The sequence below is a fragment of the Pseudochaenichthys georgianus genome, chromosome 3 (genome assembly GCF_902827115.2).
Source record: "Pseudochaenichthys georgianus chromosome 3, fPseGeo1.2, whole genome shotgun sequence".
Lineage (NCBI taxonomy): Eukaryota > Metazoa > Chordata > Actinopteri > Perciformes > Channichthyidae > Pseudochaenichthys > Pseudochaenichthys georgianus.
The window spans coordinates 18,466,652-18,486,805 of NC_047505.1; the positions used below are offsets into that span (position 1 = coordinate 18,466,652).

General features: G+C 43.7%; 1 protein-coding gene across 1 annotated transcript in view; it reads left to right on the plus strand.

Moving 5' to 3' along the window:
* The first annotated feature begins 1,663 nt into the window (after positions 1-1,663).
* The window catches only part of nav2a (neuron navigator 2a), a 103,974-nt gene continuing 85,483 nt past the window's right edge, over positions 1,664-20,154 (plus strand). Inside the window, exon 1 of the mRNA XM_034106201.1 lies at positions 1,664-1,882. Within this exon, the coding sequence (XP_033962092.1) occupies positions 1,664-1,882 (219 nt within the window). The remainder of the gene's footprint in view (positions 1,883-20,154) is intronic.

Sequence of the window (20,154 nt, forward strand, 5' to 3'; positions counted from 1 at the left end):
AACTTACTTCCGGGTTTTACGTCGCGTCACTGTGGCACTCTATAGGTGTTTCAGTAATGTACAACTTAGTAACATTTCTGATGGTGAAATTAGTGCATTTCAATGGTCCATAGTCATTGGTTTGTATGTGGCTGCTTTAGACTGAAAAACTTGAAAACACCTGTTGGCTGAGGCTGATGAGAATAAATATTGCTGGAATTATAAACCAAAGTTTAGAACATAATAATTACATATGACATATATTAGGAGCAAATGATGACCTAATAGTAGCACCAATGAAACTGGCATAAATAAAGTAAGCATCAACCTCAAGCTAGCTATAGAGAAAAAGTAAAGGGATCACCAAAGTTGTCATGATACATACATTTTTTGCCAATCCAATTAATCCAGCAAGTATAAGGGAAAACCTTGATCTCCAGTTCGGAGATCCAGGAGATCACCAGAGCCTCGGAGGAATATGAATTGCAGTACTGAATTGCCATAGCATTTCTTCTTAAAGTTTAGAGTAAAAAAAAATCGACCCAACAACAGACTACAACATTAAAAAACAAAATATAAAGTAGTTATATTTGTCACAGAAAATGAATCTCATAGCAGCTGGTATGATTTGTTGCTTTTTATGGAAATAACATAGTTAATTGTGAACCACACCGGTATTGGAGGAGTGACTTGTCTCATGTCTGGGTCATGGGATTCAGGCCAAAGTCCTTCCTTCAGTTGACTCACTGAACTCACTGCACTGACAACCCTTTAAACTCAAGATGAGATTACAAAGTGTTTGTATTGAAAGGAAGTAACGCAGAGAAATAGGTAGGCAGGCTGGAGGAACATGCTGAGTAAATGTGCTGAGCTTCCCTCCACATATGTCGGTGCTGATCTAAGCCACACCTGCTGCTCACCACGACTCAGAGGAGAGGGAGAGAGGCGGCAGAGTGCAGCGTGTTGCAGGCTGAGCAGTCACTGAAGTGAGCGGTCGCTCTGTCACTGCTGCTTCTCTTTCTTTCTCTCCATCTCCTCCTTTTCTCTGCTCTCCTCGACGGAGCTGGCTTTTTTCTACCGTCACCCTGAAGCGATGGTGTAATTAAGCGGGCTCTGTGGGAGAGGAGCTGCTGTGCATCCTGCAGGATCCTTTTTGCCAATCGCTGACTCTCACTCAGATCTGGAAATAAATGTAAGGGAACACTCGCTCTGCCACCAGGCAACTGGGGAATCCTCCAAGTGGGAAGTGAGATTTTAGATTCTTTCTCCTGGACTTTGCAGAGTGGAATTCATCGTTTCCATCGTGCCACCATTTTTTGAAAGAACAGTCTGCGGAGGATTTGGTATTTTCAACAAGAAATGATGAGCTGAAGCTACTTGATTCCAGGAAACAGGTGGAACCAGTGGGTTTAAAGCCCCCCACTGCACATTGGGAAGCTCAGCTCAGCCCCCTGCTGACATCCAGCAGGAGCAGCAAAGACCCGGACAAATTACACACAGTACTTCAACCAGATCAGGTGCAAACTGCAAATGTGTCCCTTCAATCTGGTAACACCTTCACAGAAGTAGCTGGACCATATGTGAGTTAACGAGGAGTCTTGCTGACTTGTAGCAAGTCATTTCCAACAGGGTGTGAGAGGGGGGGGGGGGGGGAGCGCGTGGTGGTCAGGTGGTCCGGGAGAAGATGCCAGCCATCCTGGTGGCATCAAAGATGAAGTCAGGACTCCCCAAACCCAAACCGGTGCACAGCGCCCTGCCTATCCCCCAGGCCCACAGCAGGCCCTCAGCGATAGGTCTGACCTCGGCACCACATAAGACCCACATCCCCTCCAGGGGCCAGCAGGTGGGCGCAGGACCCCCGAGGAGCATCACACGAGGGTTTGAGGATGGAGAAGACACTCAGGTCAGGATGTAAAACGATCACCTCCACCCCCCACACTTTAATCCAATGTTATTTGGTTAGACTGTTTAGCTAAGAACACGCACTCATTACAGAGAACAGCACTTAATGCATGTAGCATCACTGCCTGCTTAAACTAGTTAGAGTAGGAGAGAAATCTGTGCAGCCTTTTTGAATTATGATTTATTTTCTCCAAGGTCCTGTCTCCCTAAATAGTCTTTACAGAGTTTGGCAGAAATCTAGTGTATATTCTTTCAATAACATTCCATTTTCACTAATAAGAAAATGATATTCTCAATGTAAGCCTCTTTCCGCCCTATTGTGATGTAAATGTTGTTTTAGTCCATTTTGTTGAATGATGAAGAAAATCCATATTTCTGATTCTCTCGACAAGTGAAGACATTTAGTATCTCTCTCAGTCGATATCAGATGGCAGTCACTTCATATTGTGTCAATGTGTGTTTATGTTTTCCTGTGCGTCCTGTCATGGTGGCTCTTTGAGGGATAGTTTCATTGTAAATCAATACAGGGAATTTCAGTTTGCAGTTTGGCATAACAGAAACACTATGCCATCTACAGCTATTTCCTGGTACAAGAAAGCGCATGCTGTGCCTCTGTTGTCCAGGGTGGCTGGTAGCAGGATATCAGGGTGGCTGTTTGCTGTGTTTGTGTAAAATATTGGCTCTTAGCAACCCCACACACACGGCAGCAGCATGAGGGGTCGCTCTTAACGCCATGTAAGGCAGTGAGGGGACGAGCTGTCTGCGTGTGTTTGTGTGTTACAGAGCCAGCGTGTGCATGCTTGGCAACCCATCCTTACAGTAAGTGTGACTTGGAGGCACTGAGGCATCCAGCACTCCGTTGTTTAGGGTTCTGGTGTGATGATGATGAGGATGATGATGATCATGACCGTGTGAGGAGATAATTCAGTAGCCCAGCGCTGCCGCCGGACACGGCACACGTCTGCTGCCGGTGGCATTTGTTTAGTGGCCAATCACGGTCTCACTGACCTACTTCCATGAAATTCTCCCTTCTCTCTCTCTCTCTCTCTCTCTCTCTCTCTCTCTCTCTCTCTCTCTCTCTCTCTCTCTCTCTCTCTCTCATCTCTCTCTCTCTCTCTCTCTCTCTCCGCCCCTGTGGTGCTGATGATGCAGCTGTCTTCTTCACCCTTGGCTGGGTTAACCCTTGACCTTCCTGGCCAGCGGCAGCAGTGATGTGAAAACATGTACTGAATTCCATCACTGCTCACTGTGTGTGTGTGTGTGTGTGTTGTGTGTGTGTGTGTGTGTGTGTGTGTGTGTGTGTGTGTGTGTGTGTGTGTGTGTGTGTGTGTGTGTGTGTGTGTGTGTGTGTGTGTGTGTGTGTGTGTGTGTGTGTGTGTGTGTGTGTGTGTGTGTGTGTGTGTGTGTGTGTGTGTGTGTGTGTGTGTGTGTGTGTGTGTGTGTGTGTGTGTGTGTGTGTGTGTGTGTGTGTGTGTGTGTGTGTGTGTGTGTGTGTGTGTGTGTGTGTGTGTGTGTGTGTGTGTGTGTGTGTGTGTGTGTGTGTGGCATATTAATGTGACTGTTATTGAATGTTTTTGCAAGAGAATCACCTTACAAATGCCATTTAGTCTTTCGTGGCAAATCGCGTTTTTTTGTTGACAACAGGACAGACGTGATGCTGGTCATCTCATGTTATCAGGCAGTCGTTACTCCATGTTTTGCACATATCAGGATTGATGATAAAGTGACAAATATCAATGAACTTGGGCTAGATAAAATGTAATATTTCACTTTTTTGTAAGAAAAAAAGGGGGATATATAATGTTCAGAGTGTGGCAGTCAGAGGCTTTCTGTTGTCCACCTGCTGCTGCAAAAAGAGACCTAGCTTTTGTGCAGTCACTTTTGAAAAATGTAGGCCTTGTAACTAATTCATCAGCACTTTCTTGAAGTGAATATATCTGCACTTTCTTTGTTGTTGAGAGTTTGCATTTGTTTGCTTTTTGCACTTTTGATAAAAGCGTCAGCCACATTAAATCTAATGTCATGTAATGTACAGTTTTGAACTACATCTGCATTACACCAGGCATCACAGTTATATTGTAAACAATATAATAATGATTACACATTTGTTATATAATAGCACATTTCAAGAGTTGAAGACAAGGGAGAAAAAAATTCCCTCTTTGCTTAAAAGGAAGCTTTCACGACCAACATACAAACATATATAACAAATGGTGTCTATCCACATAGTTTTGCACCAATAAGCTCCTCAGATTGGAAAAGACAGATTCTCTAATGGTCCATTACAGTGTATCCCTACAATACAGCCAGCAGTGTTAGTTGCCTCATAGCTCAGTTTTATCGTCCTCATTTCTGGACTGTGTCTGCTGGGATCACTCCGGGGACTGAGCGAACTGGAGGAAGGATTTGCCGCCGATGACGCTGAAAGCCTCCGCGCTGCATCTCTGTCAGTGTGGGTCCAACCCGTGGTGGATTTACTGACAGATAGAGGGAGCCTGCTTTATGTTTCTTTTATGGCTTAGGAGACACAGTGTGGAGAGAAGTCTGATCATCAGGAATAGTCATTTCACTTAAAACAATTTCAACTATCATATAGGGAGAAAATCCATCATAAGGAGAGGCGAAGAGACAGATGTCAGCACCCACAGTGGCAACAAATAGTTCTGAATGAAGTACAGTCATGGGAGTGGGTTGAGGTCTGACTCATTTCTCTACTAGGAACAGTTGTCCTCTCTGTTGCACTCTCTCCGGTACTCTTTATCTTCATTTGAACTTTAATGAATCACAGTGGTCTCTTGAGCTCTAAATCTAAATCCGAGAAAGGTGAAGAAAAGAGGTATATTTATAAATGGGTATAGAAACCATAGACAAATCAAGGGATGTTTCTTGGGCATTCTGGGAAATGTAGGACATGCTGTAACAGAGGTAAACAAGGTGAGGTTGAGGATCAGTGTGTACCAAGACACTTAAACACAAAATACATTAACTGTGACACGGATAACTTCCAACAGCACATGTTTGCCCTAATCTTATAGGATCAGTGGATTCAAGTCAGGAAGCTCCTCTTCTCCACAAAGCTGGACGACCCATTGTCCCTAAACACACAAACAAGCTATGCACACCTGTCACCGCGTTCACACTGCGGTACTTTTCCCATAAAGGTTCTTGCGAACTTAGTTCATCACTCTTTAGTTCTCATGAACTAAGTACAGATCGCGTTCACACCAGAATAAGTCCCTGGGGGTGGATTAGGCAAATGAAGCCGCTGACGTCACTTCTTCTTCTTCTGCTTTGGGTTTACTGGCAGGCCGCCAACCACTTCACGGCGTATACTGCCGCCCAAAGTCCCCGGAGTTGGGGACTGGCTTCAGTAGAAGCTGCTGGGACTCCCAGCAGCTTCTACTGAAGCCTTCCGAGTAAATCGCCAGAACGCCGACACCTCCTCATCTCCAACGCTCCCATGTTTTATTTTGTGTTGCCATAATAAAATAAAATAATAATGCTAATGCGAGGATAATAAAATGGCGGCTTCACACAACTTTTTGGGAGTTTTACGGGGCGTGGTTTGCAATCCGCCAACCAATCAGAAATATAGCTCTTTTCTCAAAAAAGAGCCGCTCGAAAGTCCCTGCTCTCTAGCAGGGACTTTCGAGGGGGTAAAAAGGTTCGCATGAACTACTTTTAGTACCGGCTCTTTTTGGTGTGAACGCGATCATGAACTAAGTTCGCATGAACCTTTGTGGGAAAAGTACCGCAGTGTGAACGCGGCTAAGGGGTTCATATATACTGCAACGAGAGCAGCAGGAGGCAGAGGGAAACATCCAGGCCATGGTAACTGTGTGTGTGTGTGTGTGTGTGTGTGTGTGTGTGTGTGTGTGTGTGTGTGTGTGTGTGTGTGTGTGTGTGTGTGTGTGTGTGTGTGTGTGTGTGTGTGTGTGTGTGTGTGTGTGTGTGTGTGTGTGTGTGTGTGTGTGTGTGTGTGTGTGTGTGTGTGTGTGTGTGTGTGTGTGTGTGTGTGTGTGTGTGTGTGTGTGTGTGTGTGTGTGTGTGTGTGTGTGTGTGTGTGTGTGTGTGTGTGTGTGTGTGTGTGTGTGTGTGTGTGAAGTCTGGCACACTGCTGAATTTGATGTGAAGGTGATAGTCTGGAAATGTGTGAATGGTATTTGAAGCCATGCGCTGGTGTGTGTGTCTTTCTTTCTGTCTGATGTGGGACACCACATGAAATGAGGTGCTGCTCTGACCTTTAACCTTTTGCCACACTGTCATTATAAAAAGACAGAGCAAAGCTTTAAACACATACTTTGCTGCCCTCTAGTGTTTATGTGTTTTCTCTACACCTAATTCCATTCAAAATCACTAGGGTGTGTGTGTGTGTGTGTGTGTGTGTGTGCGCGCGCGCGTGTGTGTGTTCAGTCATTCAAGGCCACGGTGTCTGCTTTTCTATTAATCTGTAATGCTTGCGTTTTATCATCGATCGTCTTCTCTATTTTTGCGATTATTCTTTTTTTTTCTTTCTTCCCTGTTTGAAATCCAATACCTCATTGTCGCCAGCTCATTGAACGGAGACTCTCTGAAAGCCACATTCAAAGCAGAATGCTTTGTGGAGCATGCAGATGCCTTTATACAGTAAGTGAACATGAGAACACATGCAGCCACCGGGAGAGATGTGTCCGGGTGCTGGTGTGATAAGGAGCGCCTATCTTAATAAGCATCTTGCCAAATAAAGGCTTAAATCATTCTCTGTGTAAAGACTGGCTTTCTTCGACTCATTGTGAAAGCTCACCCAGGCCTCGGAGCTGAATCCCAATCTCATTCAAGAATAGTGGGACCGGTGGAGAGGCTCGTAGGCCAACTTAAATGATCATGTTGTAAACCAACCAGGATCCACAGTTTAGACAGCCCCGATCACTGCTGTGCGACCGATGCATCACTGATGCAGAGTTCCATTTATTCAACTTCCTCCATTCTTGAAGATGTGTAATTGCTCGAGATTTATTTGATAATTAGAATTATTTAAATTGGGAGTAATTTCATTCCAGGAATTGGTTTGACCGTGAACCCACACTCCTCAGGTTATGTGTGAACTCATTACATTATGGTGGATTCCGAGCTAATTAAATGACCCTAAATTGCAAACTGTGGATCAGTGGCGATGGAGGATGGAGATTAAACATATGACTTGATAAATACATTCAGTTAAAACCGAAGAGGAAAACCAGGAATGACATTTCATTTTGTTGACTGGTTATCCATCTATGTACATTTGAATATATGTTTGTATGTCTGTGTTTCCCTTTTAATTAAAAAACACAAAGTGCAGCATGTTGCTAAGATGTATTGGTTTGATAAAATGTTGTTGAAACATTCAGTCAATTTTAAAATATATAATCTTTTTTTAAATATAACACTTTTATAACTGGACGTGTTGCTATTCTAATTTATATATCATACATTAAAGATGTAGAGGCTTTTGATATGTTGTTGGGACAAAACAAGACATTAATAAAAACGCTATTATTAATAACTTAATAACTTAATAATGAATAATAAAATATTTAATATCAGCATCTTCAGTCTTCAAATGTCAGCACTAGCCTTTAATATCTATCTCACTTGACCTGAAGACCCCGAGAAGAGCTCTCTCTCATGTCTTGAGCCTCTCCCCTCCTCCCCTCCTCCCCAGCATCCTGTGAGAGGCAATAATGACTTTCTTTTATGGCTGTAACATCCAGCCCGAGTGTCCTGAAGACTGTCCCAGCAGGTGAGAGTGAAAGGCAGAGCACCACAGAGCTGCATTACATTGCTAATGCCCTGCTGCCCGCCCAGAGGAGGACAGATTGGGTGGGGGACTATATTGCTGCTTTCTTGTATTACCATGACAAAGAGCCACACATACACATATGTCTCCTCAGGAGGAGATGCAAGTTAAAGGCAGGATGAATGGATGTTTTACTGATTTATTGTTGGGGAGTTCATTGTTCAAAGGAATGACCGAGATTTAACAGACTACACGAGTACTGACAAAGGGTGCAGGGACACATCTTGTTGGGTCTTGTGAGTGATGCTCGACGTGGATTCAATGTATGCAGTTTATCAGCTTGTGGTTGTTTATGACACAGTTGTCATGGAAAAGCCTATTCTCCACTTCAGAAGGCCACCAGAAAGTGTCAAAAAGTGCTTTATTGTCACACACCAAAATCAAAACGGTTTCCCTTAGTTCCTGAAAGCTGACACTTTGGAGATAAGAGATGTCCCCCAGCAGCAACCACACAGGTGTTCCAATCAGCATCAGGCAGGAGGAAGCCCGTGTTGCTGTTGATAAGAGCGACAACACGCCTCTCAGAGAACACAGGCAGAATGCGCTCGGATGCAGAGATAGCAGCAGCCTGAAGTCTGAGGCTTTATCTGAGGCTGAAGAGGAGGCTGCTTCCCTGATCCACCTGAGCAGCTGTTCACTGTGAGATGGCATAAATGGCACCTTACAGATGTTGAACCATGTTGGGGTCCAACTTTACTGCAGGATGGTATATTTAAAATGCTTACATTTGGATTTTGAATACATATTTCATGATGTATTCACATGTGTTGCCTTGGTGGCTGTTTTAGTTATTGGAGTGGAAGGAAATGTCCATCAGTATGGGACCTGTGTTGCTATTCAAATTTAGCACACTGGCTTTTTACCTGTTTTTAAATTGCCAAAATATTTGTTTAAGTACAGATCCTATCGGCTAACCAATCACAGCAGACTAGGCTCTGGTTTCAGACAGAGGGTGCAGCACAGGCAGTATGAGAATATATAAATAAACATAGCACTTCTTAAACATTCTAGCATGGAAACATTTCACAGTAGAAGCAATAGAAGAATAATACACACATGTGTGTACTAAAAAATGAGCATGGGGAAAGCTTAGATGTGTAGCAGAGAGCTTAATGTATGAAGGTAATGTATCTTCCTGCGATTATGTAGATAACGATACTACTTATCTTAAAGGTCAAATGTTTCTAAATAAACGATCACATTGCACCTTTTCCAAGAATATCTCTTTCAAGAGTTGATATGTGCAGTTTGGAGAGATATTTGATTTCGAGATTCAGGGTTAAGTTTAGTTTGATGTCAGGAAACACTTACACAATGAATCTTTCTTTCAATCAATCATCCTGGCGCTGGAGTGAATCAAAGAGATGTTATAGTTTCATGTTCACCTTTTGGGTTCATCCTATTGTCTTCAATTTCGTCTTGTGACATAAAACATTTAGGGTTTTTCCCCAGTTTTTACATAAACTCCTCGGAGCCCGAGTTTTCTTTTAGGATATACATGATCATATGGCAGTTGGCTCCAGTTGTAATGATCTCATCTCTGCCTAATGCGTCTCGATCAGATTCCACTTCCTGTGCGGTTGTCCCCGCGCCTTCCCGTGTGAGGTCATGGCTGAGGACATAACCATATTAATTAAGCCCGGGGCATCTGCTTCTCCTGAGTCAACCTCCATCCATTGATCTCCCCCCAAGGTGCCTCCTCTCCTCACTTTCTCTGCTTCCCTTGCGTTCGTTGTCACAGGGAGCCAATTGGTGCAGACAGACGGGTCATTGTGAGTGGCGCCCCCTGGGGAAACTGTGCTGCAGAGGCGGTTAGACTAACGCAATCAGCTCCATCTATGTCTGTAGACAGAAGGCAGTGTGGGAAAAACAGGAAGAGAGTGCAGGAGGTAGAGGTCAGCGGGGCTGAAATCACCCTCCCCAGAGGCCGTGCCCAGGGTCAACAAGGACCGAGAGGCAGGTTGGATAACTTCATGACCTCTGTGGAGACAGCAGAGAGCTGCTGGTCAGGCTTTGGTTCAACACATCTAAGAATAATCTTGTACGCTACATAAAGAGGATTTTTTGATGTACAAAGCTGGAAAAATCAGAAGCTTAAAATGGCATCCAAGTCGTAAACTGTACAGTATATTAAATACATGCCAATTAGAAACACATCTAATTGGGTGCAACATTGACCATACTGTAAATACTGTTCACCATCTGATCACCATCACATTATTTGACCCGCTCAAATGAAACCTACAATGGTTTTGTAAGTCCAAATGAATACACTGACACAGGTTGTAAAGCATCTGTTTTAATATTCCATCCAACCCAATTTTTTAAAAGACACATTTTGTTGAAATGATAACCCAAAATATCTTTCTGAATTAGTTTCACCTTCAATACCTACTAAAGATGTGCATTTAACTGTATAGGGTTTTTATCGCTAGATGTCGAGCATACTCCTATAAAATACCATAATATGGTACCATGCAGTTTAATGGTGCATACTGTGCTTCCAGCTGTGGTTCTCAGCTGTGCTCGGAGTTTGATTTTAGTGTAAGCAGACATGAATACAGCTATGAAATATTTCTTGGCCCTCCGTCAGCTTTCTGAGTGGGTTTTCACATCTCTACATTTAACTGTGCTCTCCTGCCGCTTCCGGCGTTTTTTTATTCCTCTGATTACAACTTGGATGCAATTACAATGTGTTGTTCTGCATGACTGCACTCGCTCAGTTCACACATGCAGTCTTTAAGCTTCCCTGATAAGTGTTGATTTCAGAAAATGGGGCTGTAAATCTGCCAGTCAAGACGCTTCTCAGTTATACCAAACACACCGGATCAACTCACACATGCACACTCATGCATCCAGGGTGCGAAGAGGATGAGTAATACACAAGACATCTCGACCAGTTGCATTAAGAATGAATATGTATCATCAAAAAACATTTAAACATGAACTTTATTTTCATCTTTTAATGGTTTAAACTTATTTTAGGGATTACATGATTGTTTGTCAATGCTATAACAGCTTTTGTTGCCATGGCGTCCCAGTGTATCAGTTTAATTACAGATGTCTTAAATTACTTTTTTTATCCTTTTCACAGGACACATTGCATGTTTATTTGAACGTTATATTGAGACCTCGCAATACAAATAACATTAAAAAAAAGTCAATAATACATTTATTGTAAGGCCCTTTATTAGATGGTATCTGTCCAGAAACCTGTCAACCTTTTCACAATATTTGCTATTACGCTACTGGGTTATTTGATACAAACACCATTTCGGAAGTAAAAACAGATTTGCAAATCTAGTTTAATACATGAATGAAATTATTTGATCTTATATTGTTCAATATAAGCACAACGCCCTATGTATGTGCCAACTTTTGACATGCATTTGCTTCCGTACCCCATTATGTAAAGGTAGATATAAGTGACTTAAAAAAGAAGAAGTCAATAAAAGGACAAATAAAGTGATCAGTCTACCATTACCTCCAGTAGACCCCTGTCCACTAGCTTTTGTTCCTGTCTCTTTACCCACAGCGAGTCCATATGTCCCACGCCCCCCCACCCCTCACCCAGAACGGAACAGCCAGGCAGCAGGGACATCCCAACCCCCCCAGCATCATCCCAATCTTCCTCTCCAGCCTCGAGAGCTGTGAGGTGGGGGTCCCCCAAAACAAAGGGCTCTGCTTGGTGGGGTTATCCCCCCCCATTGTCCCTGACACACTGAGGTTTATCTGGGACTGTGAAAAGAACCGTACTCAGCCCATTCACTGCGACTGCACTTAATGAGCTTGTTGAAGGCCTGAGCTAAAACTGTTAAACACAAGAACTAAATGCTGACATATTTTCTTCTTGTTGAGCCTGGATGTCATTAAATCAATGCTGGTTAGGGGCAATGGGGGACCAATGTTTCTGTGGTGTGGTAGGCTGTAGGTGGGTTTCGCTTTGTGGTGGGTAAAGCTTTGGGATGTACTGTACAGTCTAGAGAAAGTACTGCATGTGCTGTCCAAGTTATATCTCTGCTTGATGTCCTGCAAAATCCACTTTGCATTGTTTAGTTATGTTTGGCTCTATGGATGGCAATGTTGATGGGTCCAACTACACCTTGACCTTTTTATTCTGAGACTCATGGTCCTCAGTGACCGAATTCCACTGACTTTGATGATTCCTTAGACTTTTCTTAAAGCACCACAGCCAGGGATTATTTGGTTAAATGTTTAAACAACTTTTTGTTCAGCAATGATATTGTCCAGTCAATCATCATCATGTGAACCTGCAAGACCAAAGGTACTCCCATCATCCTAGGCCGCACTTTATTTAATGTCCATTAGCAAAAGTTAGCATGCTAACACGCTCAACTGTTAGCTCACAAAGACAATAGAGTGGCGAAGTCCCGCCCTTCTACTTCCGCCCCATGGGACCTTATTTCGGAAAAATTATGTATTGAAGTCAATGGGGAGAGAAAGATGATCTTTCAATCCCGTTTTAATTGTGCCACGAATTACACATATGATGTTTGTCAATCTTAAAGAATCATTTCCATGTAAAAAAAGTCACAGTTTGTCGTAAAACTGTTGAAATATAAGACAACTAGAAAGACTACAAATCCCAGATTCATGCATTCATGCAAATACGGAACCGACTAACTCCCCTTGTGTGTATGTACAGCTCTCAACATGGCCAGACTTGTAGTGATTTTCACCTCTTTTAATACTTTTCGCTTCATTCTGAAAGAAAGAGGTGAAATGTGCTAACGTGACGACCTACTTGGTGTGTGGTGACGTGTGCGAGACCAGAGATGTTGTTCATTGAGCGCTTCACACAAAAAAATGTTACTTCACAGTTTTACGACACATTTAAAAAATTTGACTTGCAAAATTACCTTTTAAATTGACAAACATCATAGGTGTAATTCGTGTCACAATTGAAACGGGATACAAATATAATCTTTCTCTTGTCATTGACTTCAATACATCATTTTTCAGAAATAAGGTCCCATGGGGGTCCACCGGAAGGGGAGGGACTTCGCCTCTGGCACCTGCAGCCTCTTACTGCTTCTATCAATACGTGTAGGTTTCAACGCGACGTCCTCATCTAAGAGTACTCTGTAGATAAAGTGATCTTTTTTTTCATTTTTGGTTGGTCTGTCGTTAGTATTGTCGCTGGATTACCAACTTTGCAACTGAAGCACACTGCAAACAGCAACACAAAACTTATTTGAAAAAGAAACTGAAAAAAACATGCGATGCAAAGAGGACTTTCCAGTCTGTGAAATGCAGGTAAAATCCATTTACAGTTAAACACTTTGAATGTCTAAGGTATGTTGTTTATATTTCTTAATAAAATGCATAATTTCCCACGAGAAGACAAGTGTGAAAACGTTCAGGAACCAGCTGTATGTCGCTGGGTGCTTTAGTGCTTGACAGTGTAGTACCAAAACAGACATGTATCCCTGTGAAAACATCACAGCCCATTACTTTCTACCGTCTACATGGCCGTAGTATTATTGTTCTTTCTTGAAGCTTAAAGCCTTTTGGTGCAGCCTGCTGGAAGTGATCATGCATCCCCCTACTGTGGGAACTTATTGTAAATCTTGGGCCTTTCCCAAAATTCAAATTCGGCTTGTAATTTGTGGTCAGTGGTGGGGTGTGTGTGCACAGGGGGTTGGAGCTGGCTCAAACGGAGGGCAGCCTGTGCTTTGGACTCTCTTACACACACATACGTGTATTCTGTACACATGAACATAAATACACACATGCAGCTGCTGCGATGTGATGTGGGTGCCGGCTGATCAGAGACCTGACCGCTCCGTCTCTGCTCGGGAAAAGTCAAACTTGGCTTTTTTGGAACAGACAGCAGAGGAGCTGGTTAAAGAAATAATAAATAAGAAAAAGTGACGGTTAGCGTTGACTTCTGCGTGGTTTGGCTCTAAAGTCTTTCCCACTATTCACTCTGCTGTTATCAAGGGTGCACTGATCGTGCCTTTTTTGTCATGACGGGGGTAAACTCATCGGGGGAAGGGTGTACGAAGGTTAAGAGGTCTGTCCCTTTCTCTTTATTTCTCCTCTGCAAATGACCGATGGTCCATTGAAGAGCACAATGTGTTGCCGTGGGCAGGGGAGGAGGGGAAGTGGTGGGGTCCACTCCTCCTCCTTTGGTGCGTTTGGTTTGGCCGGCTCTGATAGCGGCAGCAGAGGCCGTGGAGCTCCTTTCGTCTCCTGCCTTTATTCTTCCCTCCTCCGTGTCCCAGAGTGGGAGGAGAGAAGCTGCCGGCACTCAGCTCTACCCCCCCAGGCTTACAGAGACCTGCTGGGGCTCGAGCAGGCAGCAGCTCCACTCTTTCCTCTGGATATACATGGTGCTTTCGCTCAGGACATCTTTCTGAAAACCTGCAACCTCCTTTCTGGTTTATTCTGAGGATTGTTTTGAAGCAGCTCTGTGGCGTCCAGTGGTTCTGATGGCACATCGTTGGGCCTGGCCAGTCTGCCACCACTCCTCTTCAGTGTGAGGCAGGTGTCTCTGAAGAAGAAGAAGGCTGCAGAGAGGAATATGAGTTTGATGTTTTGCCACTGGGATCAGAACAATTTCACCATGAAACTGGTAGGCTGCACACTTCCAGGTCACCACAAAGGTCAAGCACCAGGGGAGCAGTTAAAGAATGTACTGCATTGCCCTGCATATAAAATCACAGCACCATCAGCTTGTTACTGTTGTTGACAGTCCTTTTATCTATGCAGTGTTCACAACGTTATCCTGCCTTTCTTCCCTGGCGCTGCAGCTTCAGGAAATGTCTCTCTCTCTCTTAGATTTTTTTAATCCACTGTGGGTTTATATATCAAAGAAAAGGCTCGTCTCATCAGCCCAAAGCCGTACAGTAGCCGTGGTGTTGGATTTCAGGCACGCAATTAGTGACGGTCATTTGTATATCATAGGAAAGTGCTGAAGGCGTGCATCCCAGTGTTCCCCTTACCTGACACCAGCTCCACTTTGATGTCCGCATGGAAACTTGAAATAGGGTTTTGCAAAACAGCCATGTGTGTGTGCGCAATCTCTTTCAAGCATTTATGAGAGAAGAACGGTCTTTTGTCCTGCTTTGTTGCCTGCTGTTTGCTCAGATATACGTACAATGCCACAGAGATGGGAAATAGTCAACAGGGTCTGGGGCACTGTGATAAAAACAGGTCTGGTCAGGTGCAGATAGGTCATGTGGTGCAAACACATGAGAAAAGTAGGATGTTTGTAATGGTCTATATGTTTGATAAAAGTAGGAAGCAGAAGATGTAATTAAAATCCGTTTATATAATCAGCACCCTGTTGAGTTTACACACAGCCCAGGCGAATGGCACTCTATCTATTTTCTTTCATATCTTCCTTCTTCTCCCGGTCTCTCCCTTTCTTTCTGCCATGGTCCTTATCTGGATCTGCCGAGCCCACAGAGGAAGGGGCGATAGAAGCAGAGGTTATTACCAGAGTCCAGAGATGAGCCGATAAGAAGGCTAGTTTAATTACACACCGCTAACCTCCACACAGCATGACTGACGGGATGCCGGTGGGCCACAGGGGGTGTGTGTGTGTGTGTGTGTGTGTGTGTGTGTGTGTGTGTGTGTGTGTGTGTGTGTTGTGTGTGTGTGTGTGTGTGTGTGTGTGTGTGTGTGTGTGTGTGGTGTGTGTGTGTGTGTGTGTGTGTGTGTGTGTGTGTGTGTGTGTGTGTGTGTGTGGTGTGTGTGTGTGTGTGTGTGTGTGTGTGTGTGTGTGTGTGTGTGTGTGTGTGTGTGTGTGTGTGTGTGTGTGTGTGTGTGTGTGTGTGTGTGTGTGTGTGTGTGTGTGTGCCAAAGGGATTACAGACAGGCACACTTGAACATGTGCACACACTCCTAGAAATTAAAATGACCTTCTTTTTTATTATGAAGTGTCGTCGATGTCCGTGACCCTCTCTGTTCTAATACAGCTCTATTGATTATTTTATTGTCATGGTCCTCATGTCAACATGTGACCTGCGCAGCTTAAATCATAATGCATGATTCATGAGCTTAATACTGATCATAGACATGCCTCTATTCTCACAGGAGGAAAAAACTGAACGGACCGTAATTGTTTTTTTAGTTAAGGTATTAAATAGAAGTTGTCATGTGATTCTATGTGTAATACTGTGTGTAGCCTTCACAGACTCTCACTTGCCACATCATGCCTGCAACGGCTCATTTGTTGTTCCTATTATTATCTGGAGGACCTTATGCACTGAGCAAAATGTTTCTGTTTGTAAAGGTTTACCTCAAACCCCCAAGTGGGATCAAAGCTGAACGTGGGATGTTACCACTCCTATTCAGCCTAAAGTTTGGGAATCTCTTAGTAAACATTTCTATTTGGTTTTGTAAAATGTAAACCGTGCTGTAAAATGTCAAAGACGAGGATAAAATGTGTTGCCACTATCATTCCCGTCCAAAAAAACCAATGTCAAAAGACACAATAAGTACACTCTATAATATAAACAAATGAAAATAAAATCAATGAATACAAAACAAATGCTCAAAGTTAACATGCAGTTAATATTGTGAGTTTGAGTTGAACCCGGGATTTCACAGGTCATTATAATTATAATTGGGAGGGATGACACCCTCTTTAATGGTCACACATGCAGAGCACACAGTGAAATGTGTTCTCTGCTTTTAACCCATCCTAGTACTAGGAGCAGTGGGCAGTGGGAGGGGGGTGTCCGGTGCCTTGCTCAAGGGCAGGAGGTGAACTGGGACCTCTCCAAGCAGTCCACACTCCATATTTAGGTCTGGTCGGGGACTTGAACCGGCGACCCTACAGCCCCCAGTCCAAGCCCCTACTGACTGAGCCACTTCCGGGTAATGCACAGTAGCCTTAGTTTACTTGACACCGGCCAAATGGATGACATATTTATTTGAAATATTCAATGGGAGGTCATGCAATAAAAAGGTTAATAAAAGCCTTTTCAAACACACTTGAGTCACCTCCAAAAGCATTGATGTTGCTGAGTTTTGAAGCTCTGAACTGAAGTCACATTATAGTGTGCAGGCCTTCAGTGCGACCATACCACAACTGCAGATTGAGGATGTGTTGCTTAGGGACCAGGAGGCAGCTGTCTCTGCAGAGATATCAGTTCTGTCATCGCACATGGCTTGCTCAGTCATACAGTCCTACTAACAAGCTAAGCCCTCTTTAACAACACTTGCGAGGCTGCTGTGCCCTCATGTGCATCATGTGCATGTCTCAGGATTTGTTCAAAACGCTGCTGTGCCATTTCCACTGCAGCAGCCAAAGCACCAATTTACAGGGATTAAAGTCCCTGTATTCATTATTCAATAGTATCATAGTTTGGATTAACTTCTGAATATTTTGGCATTGTCGGATGGTGAGGGTAAATGGTGTACACAAGCCTTCTTGAAACGTTTGTATTGGCTGCAGGGCAAACTCTTGCGATGTGAGGGGAGATGTTGTCCACCCACCAGCAGTCATTTCCTAACCAGTTTATGTATCCCATGTACAGATGACCACACAAGCCCACTTCGTCGCTCGGCTTTCTGATGGATGAGTCGACTCTGTTTCCCAAACTGCGGAGATCTGGCCAATTCATTTTTGTCTACCATGTACATGGTGTGGCCTCGATGCCTCACAAAGCCACATGTCTTTCAAGTGCCAGACAGAGAGCAAGCAGATACATGAGGGCTCGTTTTGAGCGGCCTGCTACAGCTTTCTGTGGGCAAAAGCCACTTGAGAGTCCTGTGTGAGTACAACAGGGAGCGGAGGGGGGGGTGAAGGAGCTGCCAGGGGACCCACAGACCAAAAAAAACATGCATGGTGCATCGTGCTCGGATCTGAGAAGAAGAAACTCCAGATGCAGTCAGTGGTGATGGAGAAGGGAGAGTAGGGCGAAGGCAGATGTCTGCATGACTTTCTCACACGGTCACTTTTTCAGTTTTTTCAATCACCCCTATCTTCCTATGTCTCAGTTTATGTGTATTCCCTGTGTCTTCCTGTCCCTTCCTGTCCCTTACCAACGGGACAGACACTGACATCTGATCGTCACTACAGGGACGTAACATAATATCATTCGTAGACATGGTTGTCACAGGATCTGCTTGTGTTTTCACTAAACTACACCAAGGTGGTTTGACTCAACTATTGGACACATGTTTTACAATTCTTAAAAATCATAAGATGAATCTTTCTTGGTACATTTTCTTTATTTCATATTTCTTGTCTTATCTCACTGAACGTGAATGAAGCAGTCCTCCATTGTCTTTAGTTTGTCTTGCATCATGCAGCAAACTAAATAGAAAGTTGTGGTTTAAACGATAGCAGCCCTAAATATAAAATTCCATATTGACCTTAGAATCAAACTAAATTGATATCGGTACCTATCAGACATTTATGTTGGAGATATTAGAAGAGCGGCAGGATAACATGCAACCAGCACCTTGTGGTCAAGCACAGTGAGTGTCAGTGTTAAGCACAGGGCTGCTGGAGTCATTGTGTCACAGCAGCTGGCAGAGCAGACTGCAGTCCTCTGTCATATCATACGGACCGGGGACACTGATTTCCCAGAAGCCATCTGTCTGTGTCTGCTCGTGTTCACTGAGAGCCAAGCAGACAACAATTCCCCTCGCCCAGTGTTGACTTATTGAAGCTGGGTGTGTCTCTGGTCACTTAATGTTAGGTGTGAAACAGAAAGTAACATGGACTATACGTGGGAGACTTTCACCTGCATCTCTCCTCCACTCCCTCTCCTCCCTTCTGTTAGATCGTTGAGCAAGTGTATCCATCATTTTCCCACCAGCCATCTGCTAGCAGGCACTGACTGGGTCAGAGGGGATGTGTCGCCACATGTCGCCCTCCGCCTGCAGAGAGCCTTTATCGATGACTCAGGCAGCAGGAGGGGTCTCCGACAAGAATATGTTTTGCCAAAGTTGACTGCACTTAACACTAGTGTGTAGATAACGGGGTCACCCTTCGCCTGGGGGACACGCCTTACACATGGCTGAGATAATAGAGGTTTCAAAGTATTTGTTTTGCATAAGAAATCTGAGGAAAAGATCAAGCGCTGACTATGAGATATAACACAGTAGGGAGGCAATGCGTGAAGAATTGGCATTACACCAATAGCTAAAGTCCTTCTTTTTTTTAACACAAACATATTTTTTTAATCATCCAAATCCTTTGTTACAAGCCCTTTGTGTACTTGGCTGCTGTGTGTGTTAAAGTTTGGCAAGCATGCCTTCGTGAAAGAGGATTATTGCAGGCCTTGTTAGTCGCTGTTTGTGTTATTCTTTTTAAACATTTATTTAAGCAGCATTATGTCTGAGCACCAATGAGACGCCATTATGCTTATTGTTTTCTGCATGCCTCTTTATTATGATCTCTCAACCAAAGTAAATGTTCTTAACCCCCTCAATAAAAGCATGTTGTATTCCCATTACCTTCAAGGTAATCTGCACGGCACTGCTTGTCAGAGTCCAGCTTTAGGCGGCAGGGGGAACAATGTGTGGTGGAGTTGTGAATAGTTACCACACCTGCTTTCATATTTCTGAAGTTGTAGCACAAAAGCACAGATGTGTGTCCTTGAGCAACTCCACCAGTGTGTTATACGTGTTTCTTTCTCTGGAGCTGCTCTGAGGCCAGCAGTGGAAGTGTGTGGTTGCACTGGGCAGCTTTTAGGTGTGAGTTTATGACTGTGTATTAATATGGAGGCAGTGCTGATGTCAGCTCAGCACATTACTCTGCCTGTTTAAGTTAAAACAGCTCAAGGTCTTGAACAATGGCTGGATTCAAACAGTAGTCCAACCCTTTGGGAGGAGATCTGAGACCTCCCATGTTTCATGTCAGTGTGCGCCCTGTAATGTACAGCACCAGGTGTATCAGAGGAAGAAGACACTGAAGTGTTCTGTCAGTCACCGTAGGGAACTCCGTCACATCAAGTAGAGACATCCATCACAGTTACACCACCTGTCTCCATTACAGGAGGCGACTTACCTTCCTTTGAAGTTGCCTTGATGACCACATACTATGTTGAGATAGCTTTATTGAGATTATTCATTTGGCTGTGTTACCTAGCAAAGCGACAATATTGCTGATCAAATCTGTTTTCGTCGAGCAGTATCTTTCACTGTAGAGCAGGACAGGCACGAAGGAACAGAAACATTCAATGTAAGAGTTAGGAGTGTGTGTGAATCATCACTGACCAAGCAGCTATACATTATATCCTTCCTACATCTGAGAAATGACTAATGGTCTTGATTTCTCTTGAAGCACTATGATGATGGCTGAACATCTTCTGAATCATACCATGCTGAAATACGTTCCGTATCTGCTTCACATGCTTAGTTACACAACTATACAAATATGTCGAGGACATTTAAGGGATCTTTACTCAAGTGCCCGAAAACAAAGCATTTTTGTGTGGGTGGTTTATCTTTCTACCAGTATACAGAAG